Source organism: Crotalus tigris, unplaced genomic scaffold, assembly GCF_016545835.1.
Source record: "Crotalus tigris isolate CLP2741 ecotype Arizona unplaced genomic scaffold, ASM1654583v1 scf7180000024429.2167931701:2281839, whole genome shotgun sequence".
NCBI lineage: Eukaryota > Metazoa > Chordata > Lepidosauria > Squamata > Viperidae > Crotalus > Crotalus tigris.
The window spans coordinates 2,210,474-2,228,010 of record NW_024100596.1 but is presented as its reverse complement, the minus strand read 5'-3'; the positions used below and the strand labels follow the sequence as shown (position 1 = coordinate 2,228,010).

The 17,537-nt window shown below is 45.0% G+C and overlaps 1 protein-coding gene across 3 annotated transcripts in view; it reads right to left on the bottom strand.

Annotated features, from left to right (window-relative positions):
* NCKAP5L (NCK associated protein 5 like) overlaps positions 1 to 17,537 on the bottom strand; it is a 48,440-nt gene that overhangs the window by 7,477 nt on the left and 23,426 nt on the right. For 2 of the 3 annotated variants that reach the window (XM_039330608.1, XM_039330610.1), the window contains 7 exons: positions 9,204 to 9,273; positions 8,591 to 8,695; positions 7,458 to 7,526; positions 7,326 to 7,364; positions 5,118 to 5,231; positions 4,397 to 4,510; positions 275 to 2,376 (listed from right to left, as the gene is read on the bottom strand). In XM_039330608.1, coding sequence (XP_039186542.1) covers positions 275 to 2,376; positions 4,397 to 4,510; positions 5,118 to 5,231; positions 7,326 to 7,364; positions 7,458 to 7,526; positions 8,591 to 8,689 — 2,537 coding nt within the window. In that variant the 5' untranslated portion in view covers positions 8,690 to 8,695; positions 9,204 to 9,273. Of the gene's footprint in view, positions 1 to 274; positions 2,377 to 4,396; positions 4,511 to 5,117; positions 5,232 to 7,325; positions 7,365 to 7,457; positions 7,527 to 8,590; positions 8,696 to 9,203; positions 9,274 to 15,237; positions 15,354 to 17,537 lie in introns of those variants that run through there. The other variant, XM_039330609.1, reaches the window with a different exon arrangement.

Here is a 17,537-nt window from a genome sequence, read left to right as displayed (position 1 = left end):
AAAGATTAAAAAACAGGGGAAGGGGGAAGTCCCGCTAAAAAGAGTCTCAAATCTGTACAGCTGTTCATTCGCTCTTACCACCTCACTGGCTCTACTCTTGATCCCAACCAGAAATCCTCAGTTTTATATAAATCTAGATCCCAGAGTTTGTGAAACAAAGGGTTGATCCTAGCTTAAATATGGTATCTCTTAGGGTGAGATCAGCCTTCACCAATGTGCTTTCAAGCCCTTCCAGACAGATCCCCTCTGATCTGCTCTCTCTGCTCTGACCTACCTATTGAGCAGCTGCTGCATGAAGTTCTCTGCAGTCACCTCCTGGTACATAAGGGTGAGCTGGCTGTGTCCGGCGTCACAGGTGTGGGACCGAGGCTTGTCCAAGGCCAGCCCATTGATGTAGGCCTTCTCTTCCTCCAGGGCTTTGCGCAGGTCCTCCGCCTTCTCCATGAGCTTGGAAATGTTCAAGCTTTCGGACTCCAGCTTACGTGAGACGGCTTTGCTCTCCTTGGCTTTGGGAGTCTCCGGCCTCCGGCTGAGGGCCGGCAGCTTGCTCTTACGCAGGCCAAACCAACTGGCAAGACCACTCGAATTCTTCTGCTTGGTCTCTCCTGCAGCCGGCCCACCTTTGTGCCTTCGCAAGACATTCTCTTCAATGCCTTTCATCACCTTTTCTTCAATACTGGCGGGAGGCCCAGCTTTGCCCTTGGCCTGGTCCGGGCCAGAGGAGTTTTTGCGCCCAAAACTGCTGGGTGCCTTGGCTGAGGGCAGGCACGGCTTGGGTTCTGGAGCAGGGGGCTTGGTTGGGGACTTGGAAGGTAACTTAGTCGGGCTCCCGTGGGGGCTCTTGGCATTCTTCCCAGGGGGCAGGGGTTTGGAGGGATTTCGGTTCGCTGGCGTTCCTAGGGAGCGATTCCTAGAGCCCTGGTGCTCAGCGTCGTTGCCGCGGGAACCAACAGAATGGGAAGAGTAGCAACGAGGGGTTGGTTCATTCCCATGGCAAGGCTCAGGGTGCTTGAGGCTGCTGCTCCCAGAGCCCAGCCTGGGGTGGGTGTCGGGAAGGCTTTCCCCACGCTCCCCTGGCCGGGTGGGGGCTCTCCCCTTTTCAAAGCCCAGTCCCTCTTTCCCCTCCGCCCCCTTTAACCTCCCGAGTACTGTCAGTCGCTCTTTGAAGGGCATGCTGGCTGCCACCTCGAGCGTCCGCTTGGCAGAGCTGCTGGTGCCTTTCTTGGAATTGTCGGGGTTCCTGCGGGCCAGAGGCGGCGAGCGCCTGCTCTCTGGGCCCGACTTTTCCCGGTTGCTGGCAGGGCAGGGCTCCAGCGAGACATCGCCAGGGGGCACGGCCCGAAGAGGAGCCAAGCGGCAGGAAGGCAGGAGTGCCTCAGGTGCATCCAGTTTTGCCTCGCGGGATGAGGCGGACCGAGAGCTCATGGCGGTGCTGAGGGTCAGCTCTAAGATGTTCTCGTACTCGTGGGGTTTGTGGTACCCAAAAGGGTCTGGTAATGTGGGAGCGATTGGGGGGGACTCTGGAACAAGGGGCCGGCCAGCCTTGGGGGAGGGATGTCCTCCTCCGATGCCAGAGTCTGCAGGGAAAGGGCTGTCGGGGGAGCCCTTGCAGCTAGGCGTCGGGGAGTGGTACACCTCGTAGGTGTTACTGCGGCAGGGGATTTTGGAGCTGCGGGTGAGCTGTGGGCTGAGGCGCAGGGCAGCAGGGCTAGGGGGCGGTGGCATTTTCAGCAATTTGAGCACCTTGGAGGGGGAGGGGATAGGGAGTCCTTGCAGAGACTTATCTTTCTCTTCGCTGGATGCAAGGACGCTCAGGTAGGCAGGCTCCCTGCAGGGAGAGGGAGGCCCCAAAGCCTCCAGGCAACTCACAGCCTGGATGTGCTTGTAGCTCCTGGCCTGCCCTTCAGAGTTTCCCATCAAGCAGGGTCCACTGGGCTCCCCGTTGAGCAGGGCACTGTCGCCAGCCTCCCGAAGGACATGCTGCAGGTACGTCTCCACCTCACCTAATTCTAGCTTGTGTTCAGCCAGTGCACTCAGCAACACCTGCTCCGGGTGTCCTTTCTCTGGAGGATCAGGTTCCCCGGCCTCATCCGAGGAGGAGGACGAGCTGCCCTCACTTTTCAGGGGTGGCTGCCCAGGCACCCCTTCACCCTGAGCCAGCAGCAGACACGGCCAAGCTTCTGCCGTCACTCCCTCTGGAGAGCTCAGCTGCCCAGGGTCTCTCCAAGGGGAAGGAAAGGCAAGCAGTGGGTCCATCTCTTCCAGGGAACGGAGCACTTCCAGGATTTGGGCTTTCTTTCGCAGGAAAGGGGAGAGAGCTTCCAGAGATTGGGGATTAGATCCAGGGATTTCCAGACAATGCTCCTCAGAGATGACCTGGAAGGCAACCAAGACATACAAAAATGTTAACAAGGCCAGCTTTTGATTTCCACTTCTGCCCTTTTGACCACAACGTCCCATTTGTTATTTCTGTCTCCAGATTTGTTTACAACCAGATCAAATGATTTATTCTGCTCTTCCAGTCTAATGTTGTCTCCTACAACGGACAAAAGTTCCCCAGAAGTAGCGGAGAAAGAATTTTTCCATCACCTTCTGCTCAGTATTATTTTTAAATGGCAACATAATGGATTGAAGCTAAAACGTACAGGAAAAGCAGGAGTTCCATCTCCTTCTCTCCATGTATGTTTTGTGTTCAGTTCAGGCTGTGGTGATTAAAGTTTGCTAAAGTATGCACTGAATGGATGCTACCAAAGAGAAAATATGCTGAGGGCTGAACTAGAAGACTCTGACTTTAGCCAGTCCTATGAATTTAAGGCACTTACCTCCTATCGCAATCCTGCCTCTTCCATATATAGCTTACCTACTTGTACTTATTTATTTAATCAGTTTTAATTGCCACCCATCTCAACGAGTGAGTTTCATTTTTTAAACAAAATCAAAAATAAAATTTATTTATTTATTTGATTTTGATTTTTTGATATTTATCAAAATCTATCGCCTCTCATCTCAGCAAACCATTTCTGCGGCGTCTCTCAATTCAGAAACATACAATTAAAATTGTAAAAAAAATTTAAAACAAGAAAAAAAAACAACAGGTGAAGCTATTTCCTGTTTGGTGGATGATTTCAACCAACAATATGAAAATTAAAATACATAGCCCTGAGGAAAGTATCAAACTGACATCCACTAACACAGCCAAGAGATGGGCTTTTTCATACATTTGGGGCCCCAGCAAGAACCAGGCCTTTAGTGCCTTATGAAAAAGGCCAGCAATGTCAGAGCCATCCTAATCTCTGAATACATGGAGAAAAAGAACCAAAGCATGCCTGTCCTGTCCAAATATATCAGCCAGGTAGAAATAACTGAGAGAGACAGTCTCTCCGGTAACTTGGTCCCAAGCCATGAAAGGCTTTAAAGGTGACAACCAGCACACCTTGACTTGCACCCAGAAGCACACTGTAGTCAATACAGCTCACAAAGCTCTGCAACAGGGGTCTTCAAACTTGGCCCTTTTATGACTTGTGGACTTCAACTCCCAGAATTCCTCAGCCAGACCCCCTGCTCTACAAGCACCGTTGACTGCTTGCACTGCCACGTTCTGTACCAGTTGAAGCTTCTGAAAGTTCTTTAAAGACAGCCTCACGTAGAATGCATTGCAGTAGTCCAAACAGGAGATCACAAGGGCAAGAATAACAGTGAGCAGGGCCTTCCAGTCCAGGAATAGGCACAACTGGCATGCAACCCAGAAGTGTACAAAGACCCTCCTAGGCACAGCTGCTGCTTCCATTCAAGCAAGAGCCATGAGACCAGGAAGATGCCTCTCTGCAGTCTCCCTATATGAATCAGGGAAGTTAGTGGATGTTTTCTCCTACTGGGGTGACCCCTTCTTCTTTCTATTTGTGCTTGTTAGTTCATAACTTTGTTTTCAATTCATTATGCTGCCCAAGTTGGGCGTCCTTGGAAACATGTGTCAATCAATCGAGCAAACAAATCTGCCTGACCCAACTTTTGAAACCAGTTTTGAAGGAACAATCCCACCTCTGCTTCCCTACATACAATGCAACAATTCTCCGTTGGTAACTCTGATCTTCCTCTTTTTTTTTTCCCTCGGGAAAGAAAATCACCCTCAAATGGTTTGAGAGTCAGAGTCATGAAGCTAAGCGTAAGACGATGTCTACTACATCAACCGGCTATGCTGTGCAGCACTGCATCAATTAATGGCTCTGGGCCCCGTTCCAAAAAACGTACAACTCTCCCTTTCTTAAACTATTAACAACGCATTATGCATAGGAAAGCTGCACGAGTGGCCCAACAAGGCAGCAGTAGCATCAGCACGTCTGTACCTGCAGGTGGCAATCCAACAATAAATGGGCAATAAAAGTATTACAGAACATACCTCTCTCTGCAAGAGGCACCGTCCCAGGGGGAATGACACCGGGAGCTTCTCTACTGTGCCTGGCTGGGAGATTGGGGTCGGACTGGAGAGCAAGGAAGCTGGATGGGTTGGAGTCTGAGGAGACAATTAAAAGAATGAATGGCTCAAGTAGACCTCTTGCAGAGAGCAAACGCCCTGAACGGCAGCACCTTCACACAGATGCATGCAATGTACTTCTAGTAACTCCACACTGCTTGGAAAAACATGTGAACCCAGCAGCCCCACTGATAAAGCACTCCGGCTTTTATCCAAGGTTTATTAACACTTAGATACCCAAGTGACTATAATTGCTCAGTAACCTGTGACTAACCAGATTTTAGCTTCACATACTAAATAAAGGTACCGTAGAATAAGATGATCCAGCTGTAAATGCAAAATTTCCCCAAACATTTGAACTATATAAACCAGTGGTTCTCAACGTTTGTGTGACGGCAACCCCCGTCACACAAACGTTCTGAGGGGAGAAAATGGCGGATCGCCTTCTTTGGTGACCCCCGAAAAATGGTCGATCCCCCAAATGGGTCGCGACCCATAGGTTGAGAACTGCTGATATAAACCATCTTCTTTCCAGCACTATCATCCCAAGGCTCTCTCTATATGTGGTCACCTATAACCCACCCACCCTGCAAACAAATCGTGTCTACAAATAAGAAAGACGGGAGATAAAAGACAAAGGAAATACTTGGGAGAGAGACCCAGAAGTCAGCTTTCGATGGAAAAGATCACTGAGAGCCTGGTTTTGCCGTTCCAAATCAAAGACCCGTTTTTTCAGCTTTATGCATTCTTCACGGAGATCCTGAGAAAAGAGAAGGTAAAATCTAGAGTCAAGAGAATACCTGCATAAACTCTTGTTTGGCTTTCTCTCCTCCCCACAGGAATCCTCTAGGTCAGTGGTTCTCAACCTGTGGGTCGGGACCCCATTTGGGGTCGAATGACCATTTCACGGGGGTCGCCAAACAAGGCTGTCCGCCATTTTTTTCCCCTTTTCTTTGGCCACGCCCCTGGCACCCGGTGATGTATAAGTGGTTGGGGGTCACCACAACATGGGGAACTGTATTATGGGGTCGCGGCATTAGAAAGGTTGAGAACCACTGCTCTAGGTTAATGGATTCGGGAGAAATCAGCATTTGCCATCAAGGGACACAAAATCCCCTCCCAAAGAACCCTGAATCCTGTGACTTGTACAAATAATGCAGGTTAAGGACATGCATAAATGTTTGATCGTATTTAACAGACACCGATGCTCCTGACAAAACTGTAGAGGAGAAAGAAGAGGAAGAAAGAAATAGTTGAGGCCTGGGATTGTAATACAGATCAGGACACAGGTTTGGCATGCAAAAAATGCAAGTGAAATCCCTCCCTCCCCAGATTAATAAGCAGCTTTGCATGATGAGCTAATCAGAGGCAAATGCAATTAATGTTTGCAGGACCAATACCAAGCAATTAAGATCTATTATCTGCCTGTCCTTCACCTATATCAGGGATACACAACTGCTATCAGCTCAAGGTTTACCCATGGTTTTGTTTAGAACAATGAGAATTGCGCTCCAAAAGTGGGCTAAGACACGTCCTTTGTTTAGAGGGAATTTCGGGATTTTTGAGAAATATTCTAAGTATCCACGAGACTTAAAGGTAGTTCTTTTTGCCTCTAGCACCCACACCCACCCATTACACAAAATACAAAATGAGGGTCATATTGGCCCTCAACCATTTGGGGGGAGCCACAAAGGAAAGTGGTGGGCTGAATACTATCCCAGATTGCATTTTTTTTCCATCTCTGACTATAGAGAACAGTGGCTGTACTTGTAGTCAAACTTTTTCTGATATTCCCATTCCAAAAACTGAGCACAAAACCTAAATGTGACTTCATTATTAAAAAATGAATTCGAGCACATTTATACTCCAACCAAACTTACTTGCTTTCATCCTCATTCTCTCTCTTTAATTACCATTTTAAAACCAGCTGTAGAGGTCTGTGGGGGATGCGTGTAAGATTTCTGGGGAAGACTATAGGCCAAGGAGCTCAGATCTGTACCTCAACAATGGAGCAGAAGGATGCATGAAGTACTCTGCTTTTGACCCTAAGTGAATTATGAACTCCTCATTCAGCTTTTATCCCTATCACCATCTTAAGGGACCTAATCTGGAACAGAGGCAGCACTGATCTAGCTGAGAAAATTGTGAGGATTAGCAGGAACATTTCAACTACTCTAAATGGCAGTATGAATATTATCATCACAGGAAAGAGATTGGTGGAAGAATTCACACTTCTAGCAACAGGCAGTTTCTAACTGTTTCTAATAGGTCTCGTGCCTTTCTTTCAGCACAGTAGCCAGAGGTTAATTGTTGTACCAACACCTCACTTGAGCACAAGCAAGTCTAACCCTTCTTACTCAGCAGTTGTAACTTCCATAGTCCAATGTACATAGTCCAGGAAGAAGGATCCAGATAATTCCATTATCTGGAAGTCACCACTGATTTGTACAAAAAAAAAAACCCATAATATATACAAGAGCTCTGTTTGTTCCTTCTCCTCCTCCTAAAGAAATCCAGCACAGGATACAGTAACTGCAGGTACCAAAGGGCCTATAGACCATTCCTTTGCTTGCCAATGTAAATGTTTCAGGAAACTTACATGGCTTTAAAGAAAAAGAGTAGTTGCTGATATCATCTTTAACTTCAGAAATGCCACTGCAATCCATAAAGGCATTCTTGGGAAATAAAAATGGGAAGGGGGGGGGGAAGCAGGCCTAGGAAAAACAGAGTGGGATAAAGCCTCTGGAGTAATTTCACTAGTTTGCTTTCTGCAAAATGTTGTGCCTGGCCATGTTCTACTTTAACAGCGCTCAAAATTTTAATCCCCAAAGACCAAGCCTGGAGACGGACTTACTTTTTGGTTTAACAGCGCTTGCACCACGTGGTTGGCTACCTGCAGAAAGAGGAGGAACAGGTATAAGCACAAAGGGAGAAGCCATGCCTCCATCAGAAGGTGCTGTCTGAGAAAGAGAAGGAAAAGCAGTACCTCATCCAGGCAGCGTTCGTAGGTTTCCCGCTGGTTCTCATTGGCTTGTACCAAAGCCAAATTCTCTGCCTGAGGACATAGAGAAGAGTCAGGCTTGCTGGTGAAAAAAACGAGGACCTCAAGTTTCTTCTCCAGGAGGCGTATGGGAAAAGAAATGAAGGGTGGACAACTTTCCTTCTTCTCTCTGCTCCACCCCACTTCTCTTGTCCTTGAAAATTCCTATTCTACAGCATTGCAAAGCTATGTTTCCTACTTGTGCCCATGGGAAAAGAGTGAGGGCCTAAGGTCACTAGGTTCAGTGGCTGGCACCACCCTTCAAAAGCCAGAGCAGCAGGTCAACTAGATTGTTGTCCCATCCCTTGTAGACATGTGTCATGTACCCCTCTCAAAAACCCAGAATACAATGTTTGTGCAAAGTGCATATAACTTACATTAGGAAAAGGCAGAAAAGGAATCCACATGACTTGACTCACATAATGGATTCACTTGGGCTTATGTGTCTGGTGTGAGTATTTTACCTTCCCTGTACACCATGTTGGAAAAAAGGTGCCAATTCTGGAGAATCGGAGCAAACGACTCTTGCTTGTTAACAGTAAGGGAGCAAAACAACTAATTTAGATCATCCAACTATACCAGCCTGTGCTCCCCCAGTGGGCTCACATAACATTCACATTATTTCTGTATAGGTAGTCCTTGAGTTATGGTAATGAAACTCCATGGTTGTTCAGTGAATCCATACTTCGCTATCAGACAATTTTGCTGAAAAATCAAGATAAATGCTGGGTTTCAGCAAAACCATCAGAAATCGTGGCTCCATGATAGTGAGTTGATGCAAATGACTATAAATGTGCCCCAATGCACTCAAGCACGCAGTACTTCTAATCCAGGTCGTAAGTACCACCCAGGTAGGTCTGTCAGAACTTCAGTCAGTAAGCAACTGATTTTAAGTTGAAGACCATCTATATGTGCCAATGCTGGGAGGCAGCTCACATTCAAGTGAAATAGATACTACATAGCCACCAAGAAACATATTGCTTGCAATGGGATCTCAATTCACTTCTTCTGCCAGCCTTTCATTCAGCTGGTGCTCTGGTCTCTAGAACCCCTTAAATCAGCAAGACGAGGCCTTGTACCTCTAGCTCCCGGAGTCTCTGCAGAAGGTCCTTGGGTGTCCTTGGCTCATGGCCATCCCCTTCCGGCTTCATCTTGCTCTGCAGCTCAATTTCAGACATTGTTTCCTTTGGGTAGAGAGAACCACATAAGAGTGCAAGTTTCATGCTCCTGTCACAATAAAAGACCCACCACCAATTCTGAGGGGGGCGGGGTGTGTGTGTTACAGCAAGGCCATTCACCAGCTGCCTCCAATGACACAGCTGGGATTTCTCAAACAGAAAGGAGGGTCAGGAATGATGGTAGAGTTAAGATCCATGCTTACAGCATGCTTTTAGGATCACAGTTCAGCCCGATAATCCAAAAGGGTGCAGAAGAGCATCTGAAGAGTTGAGGGGGAGAAATTGAAGCTTCCAGAGGTCTTTTGTTTCCACTTTCCCTCCTTTAATTTTTTAATAAAGTATTACAAAACCGTGCTAATAAAATTCAGTCACGCTGATCTTGCTACAATTGGATGGACTTCAGGTGATGTCCAGGGAGTGGATTGGCCACCACCACCACCACCCCCATATCAGGATGATGGATGTATGATCCCAGCTAATGTCTTGGCCTAGCTCTTTCTCAGCCTTTTCTTACCTTTTTTCAAGGGCCCAGTGATGGACACTATGACAAGCCCAAACTCCAGGCTTCCCTTCATCACTTTTGCCTGAAAGAGAAGCAAAGAGAGTTCAGGGTTGAACACCCTTCATCAAAGGAATGTTGCCTTAAAGAGATGTATCAGCATTCAGGCAATGTAAGTGAACAGCAGAGAGCTGCAATGAGAGTTATTTTTAAACACAAAGATTCAACTCCCACAGTCCTTTTCCTCCAAGGATTTCTCCATGGTACGTGTCATTCCATGCTTGTGACGGTTGCTAGAGCTCTGTTTACAAAAGAATGGGGAAACATTTGATGCAGCTGGGCCAATCTGCTGGTTCATCTTGAAGGACTTTGGATTTACAGATTTACCTCCCGATTCCTTTGCTCCCAAGCCAGTAACTATCAGGAAAGCAACAACCAAACCACAACACTCACTACTGCAGCATCCCAGGTGATACTGAGTTTTTTTTTTAAAGGATGGGCTTATTTTTAAAGAGGACATGTTAACAAAGAGTAGTCCAGAAGATAATCGGAAGTATTGAAATTAGACCTTCCAGAACAGGGGTCTTCAAACTTGGCCCTTTTATGACTTGTGGACTTCAACACTCAGAATTCCTCACCCAGGCACGCTGTGTTGAAGTCCACAAGTCATAAAAGGGCCAAGTTTGAAGACCCCTGTTCTACTATCAGAGACAGATTTTAATACATTGAAGATCAGAAGCAAGGCTCTCATCATCCATTATGTTCAGTTTGCAAACTTCCCCAGGTCAAGCTGTCTGACCAGAGAAGAAGAGAATGAATCCAGGGGTGATGGACCAATGTCAAATCCAGCAAAGCTTCTACAATGCTGTGTGGCCAAAATGAGCTTTTTCAGCATAGGAGGAGCAGGTTCCTCCTGTGGCATCCATAAATTTAATTTGCTTTTGGCTTAATGCAACTTGAGAATCTAGCCATTATTTATAAACTGTGGTTTACTGTTTTATATGACATAAAAACCAAGCCACTATGGTTTGTTCAGCAAACCACTATTAAAACCATGGCTTACAATCCACATTCTCTGTCAGTGATTTTAAGACGATATACCACACTAAGCCTAGCAATCTTTAGTCTCTGATGCAGTGTTTCTTAATTTTGGCAACTTTTAAGATGTGGACTTCAACTCTCAGAATTCCGTAGCCAGCCACCTGGCTAGGGAATTCTGGGAGATGAAGTCCACATATTTTAAAGAAGCTAAAGTTGAGAAACAACTTTACTGCTCTGATGTATTATGTAATTGGAAAAAGAAGCTCTTCTCCAGTCCCATCCCTTGAAATCTTGCAAGCATTTATTTGATTTATGCTTTAGCAAGCTCTTACAGCAGCTTACAGAAGTTAAAAAACAATATAAACTATCAAGAGACAGATCTTAAGTCACAATAAAAATGAATACTAAACTCATCTCACAATTATCAGCCTGACTGAAAAAGATGCATCTTTATAGATTGCTTAAAACCTGAGACTGTAAGACTCGGGCGTCAAACTCGAACGTGTTGTATGACGTATCGTGGCTTATTGTGATGTTTTTTGCCTTTGCAGAGCCAAGGTGGCCGTGGCCTCTGCGTAACACATCCGGCCCTTGGGCCACCAGTTTGACACCCCTGGTGTAGAGGCTAAACATAACTCTCAAAGAAAAAGAAAAGAAAATCTCCATTATTTGTTTGTTTTTTTGCCAAGCTCACTCGCACAGGGGTTATTTGTGAGAAGCCAGCACTTGTGCTACTGTTGTCCTGTCCCTTTATGTCCTCTTTCTAGCCACTACAGCAATTGTTGCCTATAAAAGCTGAAGGTGAGAGTGTTGGTATGTGTGAGAGAGTGTTAGAGAGGTATATGTATTATAAAGCAGATATACTGATTTCCAGAAGTACGACTTGTAAGTAGTAGTTGGAGCAGTAATGTAGAAGTGGGAAGGAATGGAGTAGTGAGCAATGAGGACTAGCCTTTGAGTGCTTATGTGTGTATAGCCTAAGGACCTGTGTGGTTGTGTTAGCTCTCTTGGATTTTGGAACCCACTGACTTGGGTATAATATGTAAAAGAACCCATGACAGCGTCCAAAGTCACCTAATCAGTTTTAGACTTGATCCGTAATTTGACATACTTTCTCAAATCCAGCTTTCTCAGGCTCAACAATTTATGCAGAATTTGATAGTTTGTAATTTTCAGGGGATTCTAAGGTTCCAAGCAGCTAAATGTCAGATTTAAGAAGGGGAAATTAGTGCTGTAAATTGCTATGAAAGATTGCCACGATATTAGAAAGCAAGCCAGAAACTGCTGTATTGAAGGCAACAGAGTATTCCATCCAGCATGTCTGTGGCTTTGCAGTACCAATGCAGAATTTGATGTTGGAGGTTTATATAAAATCTGCAAATGCATGAATACAAATCTGGAATTTATTGGTGAATCTCACATTATACCATGTTCCCACTGTAAATGACAAACCTAGTAAAACTATCTACTTCTCTGTTTATCAATGAGTAGCCAAACAGGATGGCCACTCTTTGTTTATACATTCAAGGGTACCTCTAATTTCTAAGAGAGACAACATTAATTTAACCTGCAATTTGTTTTGTTAATGAGCTTTCTAAAGGGAGTGACCAAGATAATTTTGAAGTTACATGAAGTCCTTTATCCCTTACAGCAGTCTCTTGGCAACTTTAAGACATGTGGATTTCAACTCCCAGAATTCCCCAGCCAGCTTCCACACAAACTGGGAACTTCTGAGAGTTGAAGTCTACATATCTTGAAGTTGCTATAGTTGAGAAACACTTAAGAGAGTAAGCCGCCAAATGCACCCCAATAGGTGAAGGGCGAGGTTTAAAATGGAGGTAAATCAACACAGCCCTAAGACTTACCGGTTGTGTTGCAGCTGTAGCTTCTCTGACTAGCCTACCCCACAGATTTGTTGGAAAGATAAAATACAAAGTTGGAATAAAAGTCATTTTGTGCTCCTTAGAAGAATGGGCAGAAACCAAACTAGCAATACAAACCAAAATTCGAACCAAATGCTGAAGTATAATTTTCATAGAGAGACCCAAATTTGGGTCATGAAAATACAAGGAGAATATAGAGAAATGATCTTGCCTATAAAAAGTTAGATAACCTGAAAGATAACCCGAAAGTCGCATGGGAGTTTGAGAAATTCAAAGGTCCAGAATTATTTTTTTGCTCCCCCTCTGGGAAAAAAAACAAAACCAAACCACTTACATGGAAGTTTATAATAAGAAACAAGATTAAAGAGATTATAGAAGAATCTTTATCCTATGGCTCAATCTTCTCCAACCTGGTCTTTGCCAAATTTGTTTGAACTGCAATGGCTATAATTTGAAAAGTCAGGGGGGAGAATGGGCTGAAGGGGGGAAGTTAACCAGCTAACTCAAATAATTCTTTTTCCAATTACAGAATTGCTGAAGAAATTACTTCAAAGTGGTCTGAAGGAAGAAAAGTTAAATCACTGTATTCATTTTCTACTCTAAACTGTTGAATAATTCCCTGAAGAGTATAAAAGGATGAAGACAAATGCAGTCTCCACTAATTTTATCCCTGGAGGAAGAACCCAGCATTTCAATTTAGCTTTGAGAACATAAAACATATGCATTGCAGGACTGGTATTCAGCCTCACCCTTTCAGTTTCAAACAGAATTTTAAAAAAATCTTTGAAAGTTGTAGATATGTATATGTTCAACCATCATATTTCCCTACAAAATTCATCATTTTAAAATGCACAAGAAAACTGCTCTGGATTTTGGGGAACAAATATGCAAGATACTAATCAAAAATCATTCATTTGAGCATCTTCTCTGCCTTCTGACCCATTCAGTTATCCCATCTCGTCCCCAAATTTCACTCCAGGGCAGGTTTTCAACCGTGGCATTTTTAAAAAACATGGCTGGCTAGAGAATTCTGGGAGTTGAAGTCCACACATCTTAAAATTGCTCAGCTTAAGAAACACTGCTCCAGGGTATTAAAATGCATCTATTTTCAGAACAGCTTATATTTAAATCATCTTGGCCATATTAAAAATGTGTCTGGCTTAACCATATTTTAAAAAGCAAAGCTTAAGGCATCTACTTTCCTTGCAATGCATTCACTGGTTTTGGCATTTTGATTACAACCGAGTAATAATTAATTCTTTTGCTGTCTCAGTACTGGAACTTGAAGAAAAAGGAGACTCAAGAGAGGAATGAATTAGTTCAGTCAACCAGCACAGAAATTTATGCTTAGAGTCCACATCCAAGGAGTTTTCACTATTTTCCAGCCCAGGGGAGACAGAATAGTTTCCAAAATCCTCAGACCAACTGGGTGAGAGAAAAACCCAGGAGTTACCTACAGAAACTAATAGCACCATCCTACATATTTTAACATTTTCATAAAACAACACAAAAATAAACTCTCTGAATACTGCTTTTTAAAGGCAGTATCAAAAACCTCTGAATTATGTGATTGAGTTTGGAAGAAAACTAGGTCAAGCAGGTTTGAGCAAGAGAACTGAGGGAAAAAATTTCTACCTTAACCTGAGCTCCAACAAGAATATGTAATAGTTTTGCCCTCCCTGAAAAGAAAAAAACCCTAGTAACATGGTTTTTTTTTCTTTTTAAAGGAAATGCAAGCCCAATATACCAGATGGAAACTAGATTGGGAAGAGAAAAGGATAGGAGTTCCCAATCTTTTATCAAGACAAAGCTGGCTCAGGAGACAGTGTTGGTACCACAGCTTTTCACTTTTGACCCCTCAACACTTCCACCATACTATCTGTGACATTCTCTGAGACATACAGTGAATTAATGAAATCTGTCATTTGGGATTCCTGATTCAACAGTGGCTTTGTAATAGTCCAATAAGCCACACTAGAAGTTCCCTGTAAAAAGGCAGCCTCTGTCTTGCCATTTCCTCCCCCCCCCCCCCCAACTTTCAAGTTCCCAGAGTCTATTGCAAAAAAGACACCCTCCTCTGTCTTATACATCTTACAAGTCTTGCTGCACGCCAGGACAGAGTCCTGGCTGGTCTTTGCACCTATTAGCCCCGTCAAGGGCTCGCAGGATACTTACTCCAGGCTACTTAAACAGTCAAAGGCATTCAGCAGACTTAAAACTAGTATACTGAAAGGCCTGCAATTTCTTGGCTGCATTGCATTCCCGATATTTATTTGGGGGGGGGGGGCGGGAGGGAAAAAGGGGAAACTGCAGGGCCAACCTCTGTACGGATAGCACAAAGAGACTAAACAGATCTCATGGACTGTAGGGAACACGGAGACATCTGGGCGTCACTTCAATCTAAATCCCCAGGAAGGAAGAAATGCAATTGTAGTGATCTTTTTTTTTCTTTTTATGAACAAACGCCATCCTGCCGCAGAAGCAAGGAAATCTCAGATATTGCCCTTCTGCAACAGCCTTCTTCGAGATCCCGCTCCTCTGCTACAGATTGCACCCCGTCAAACAGTGGAACTTCACAGCTTGGGTCCTCAAGACCAGTTTCAAAGCGATCGTCCAGAGACAAAACTCTTCTCCCCACCCCGCAGACCGTGTTCCTCGCCGCTCCCCTCAAAGCTCTACAGCGCTACCAGCCTTCCAATCCTAACCGCACGTCCTCCTCCTCTCCCGCAAATCCTATACGCGCCCGACGCTCCTCGATCCACACGTTCCTTGCCGGCTCCGGGAGAGCTTTGAAAAGGTGCCTCCTCTCTCGAAACTATATGGCTCAAAAGTCGGGGCAGCTCCCCTCCCCTCCCCTATCCCGGGCTCCCTGAAGGACTCATGTTGCAGCAGCAGCTACTCAGCTAGTGCTCCATTTCAGACACCCGACATTTTCCAAAGCGCTCGCCCCCCTCCCACCCGCCGTCTCCTTTACGCCCCCCCAAGTAACCTTTTCCTCAGCCTCTCCGCCAGCCCTCTTTAACTTCCGTCCCCCCGCTGTCCGCTCCGCCTGCCCCTAAAAGCGGGGTTGGGCGGTGGGCTGGGGACCAAGCCTGAGCTCGCCTACACCACTGAGGCCCCGGTACCTTTGGCGCATCCTCCCGCGACACGGCCCGACTCGGGGCCTGCTATTGTTGGGTGGTGGAGGCGGAGGCAGAAGGAAACTACGGCTCGGAGCTCCGCCTTATCCGTCTCCCCACCTCAGCGCGGCCCATCTCAGCCCAGACCCTCCGCCCCCCACCCATCCTTTTCGCAACCCATCTGGCAGAAGGGGGATTTCCACTACCAAGGGAAGAGAAGGGAGGGGGAACTACCCAAGCAGCTTTGCCGAGAGGGCTGCAAAGCGGGGGTGGGTGGGGGTGTTGATGGTGGATAAATGCAGCCGCTTTCAGAGTTAAGGATGATTATGCTCATAATATATGTGTGGGGAAAAAATGCAGGATTCCACACAAATCAGATTGCAAAGTAGAGCGGCAGTTAATCCAGATATTTCCACCCATCCACAGACATATTTCTGTTCAGGTTTGTACCTTTGGAGAACAAACTCCTATAAGGAGTTGCTCATATGGTGAAGGGCAACATTTTTCCAATTCTAGCAAATAGTTTCTAAGGTAAATTCCTGGGGACCCTCACTATGTGTTTCCCCCAAAATAAAATCATCAGCAAACATGGCTGATATCTTAGGGCAGTCTTCCATAGGACATCTAACTGAGGTCCCCAACGTCGTTTTCCATTCCTAGCCCTGTGGCCTGTTTAGCAATGGCCTCAAACCTGAAAAAATTGATCCATTTTACTCTTACACAATCTGTTCTTTAGTCACAAGGACGCTCTGGAATCAGGCCCTTAAAGGAGAGGAATGGGAAGCCCCAGTTCCTTTTCTCATCAGTTTCTCTCCATTGGAAATATTCTGTTCTTACTCTGCAGCTGTGGATTTCAAAAATCTACTCTGGAGGTAAAGATGATCCTGCTCAATTTTCTGCTTTTAGTTATGCAACATAACCTAATGCAACATAACCCTGGGCAGCTTGCAAACAGTAATAAAAGCATTAAGCACAATAAAAGCATAAAATCCATTACAGCAAAATCTTGGCATCCACAACTACCATACATCTTCCCCAAAAGCTCTTTCAGGGCTCAGCTTTACCCTCCCCCAATGCTTGTGAGAAAAGTTAAGTCTTTGTGGCTTTTCCAAGGGCTAGAAGGATAGAGGCCTGTGCCGGCTTGTGGACAGAGAGGGAGCAGGAGGATGCTGCAAAAAACGCAGGAGTGAGAATGGGGTGGAAATCTTTGAGGGAAGGTGCCTAGGAAGTCCTTCCCTTGTTTCCTTTTCAGTAAACATTTTTGTAAGTACTGTTCTCAACCTTACAATTTGAAGATTGCAATCCCATGCATGCTTACGTAGAAAGAAAGACCTATTGAAATCAGGGGGATCTACTCTGCATTTGCATGCTTAGAACTACTAGGATGATACAGCACAATGCGGTACACCCTGCAGTGGAAAAGGGTTTGAACTCTCCCTCCGCACCACTATTGTTTGCTAAGAGAGAGACAAGCAGGAATTTGGAGAGACAGTTCTAAGGAAAGTCAGGCATGAGTGAGAGATCTTTAGTTTGATCCTCCACACTTTTGCAGCTGCAACTCCCTTTTTCTAGAACTATTTGCTGACCATGATGGGAAGGTGTGAAAGAAGCCTCCATGTAAAGAGCAGTAGCACTTATCTTAGCAACCATTTGGAAAAGGTTTGCTTGTCCCTAACTTCCCAGATCCATGTATATAATATTACAGTATTCCATGTTCAAAGCAACAATTCCCTTTTTGTTACTGACTCTGTCCCCCTTGGCCAAAGTGTGTGGACACTAGGGTTTTACAAATCTGATGTTGCCAACCATGCCTAATTCTAATTTTCTTTATTCATCAAGATACCAGAAGAGTAATTAAAATGGAGCAGGGTAATGAAACAAATACAAGATTAATCTGGGATCTACAATACAAGACATATTCTTAAGTACTAAGAAAAATAGAATCACCATTCTTGAAATTACTGTGTTTCCCCAAAAATAAGACATATCCCGAAAATAAGCTCTCACTTGATTGCAATAGTACACACATCTTGCACCTGGTTCATCCATCTGTAATTCAGGCATTTTTGTGCCCAATTATGCAATAATATAAGGTGGCAGCAGTTAACTACAATCAATGAACTCATTTTAAACTATTTCTTAGTAAAGCATATATAAGCACACTAGATTACATAAAGAAATCACTTTTTGTATAGGACGGGTGTCAAACTCACAACGTCACGTGACGTGTTGCGAGATATCGTGACTTTTTCCCCATTGCCTGAGCTGGGGTAGGTGCAGTTTTGGCATGATGCATCCAGCCCGCA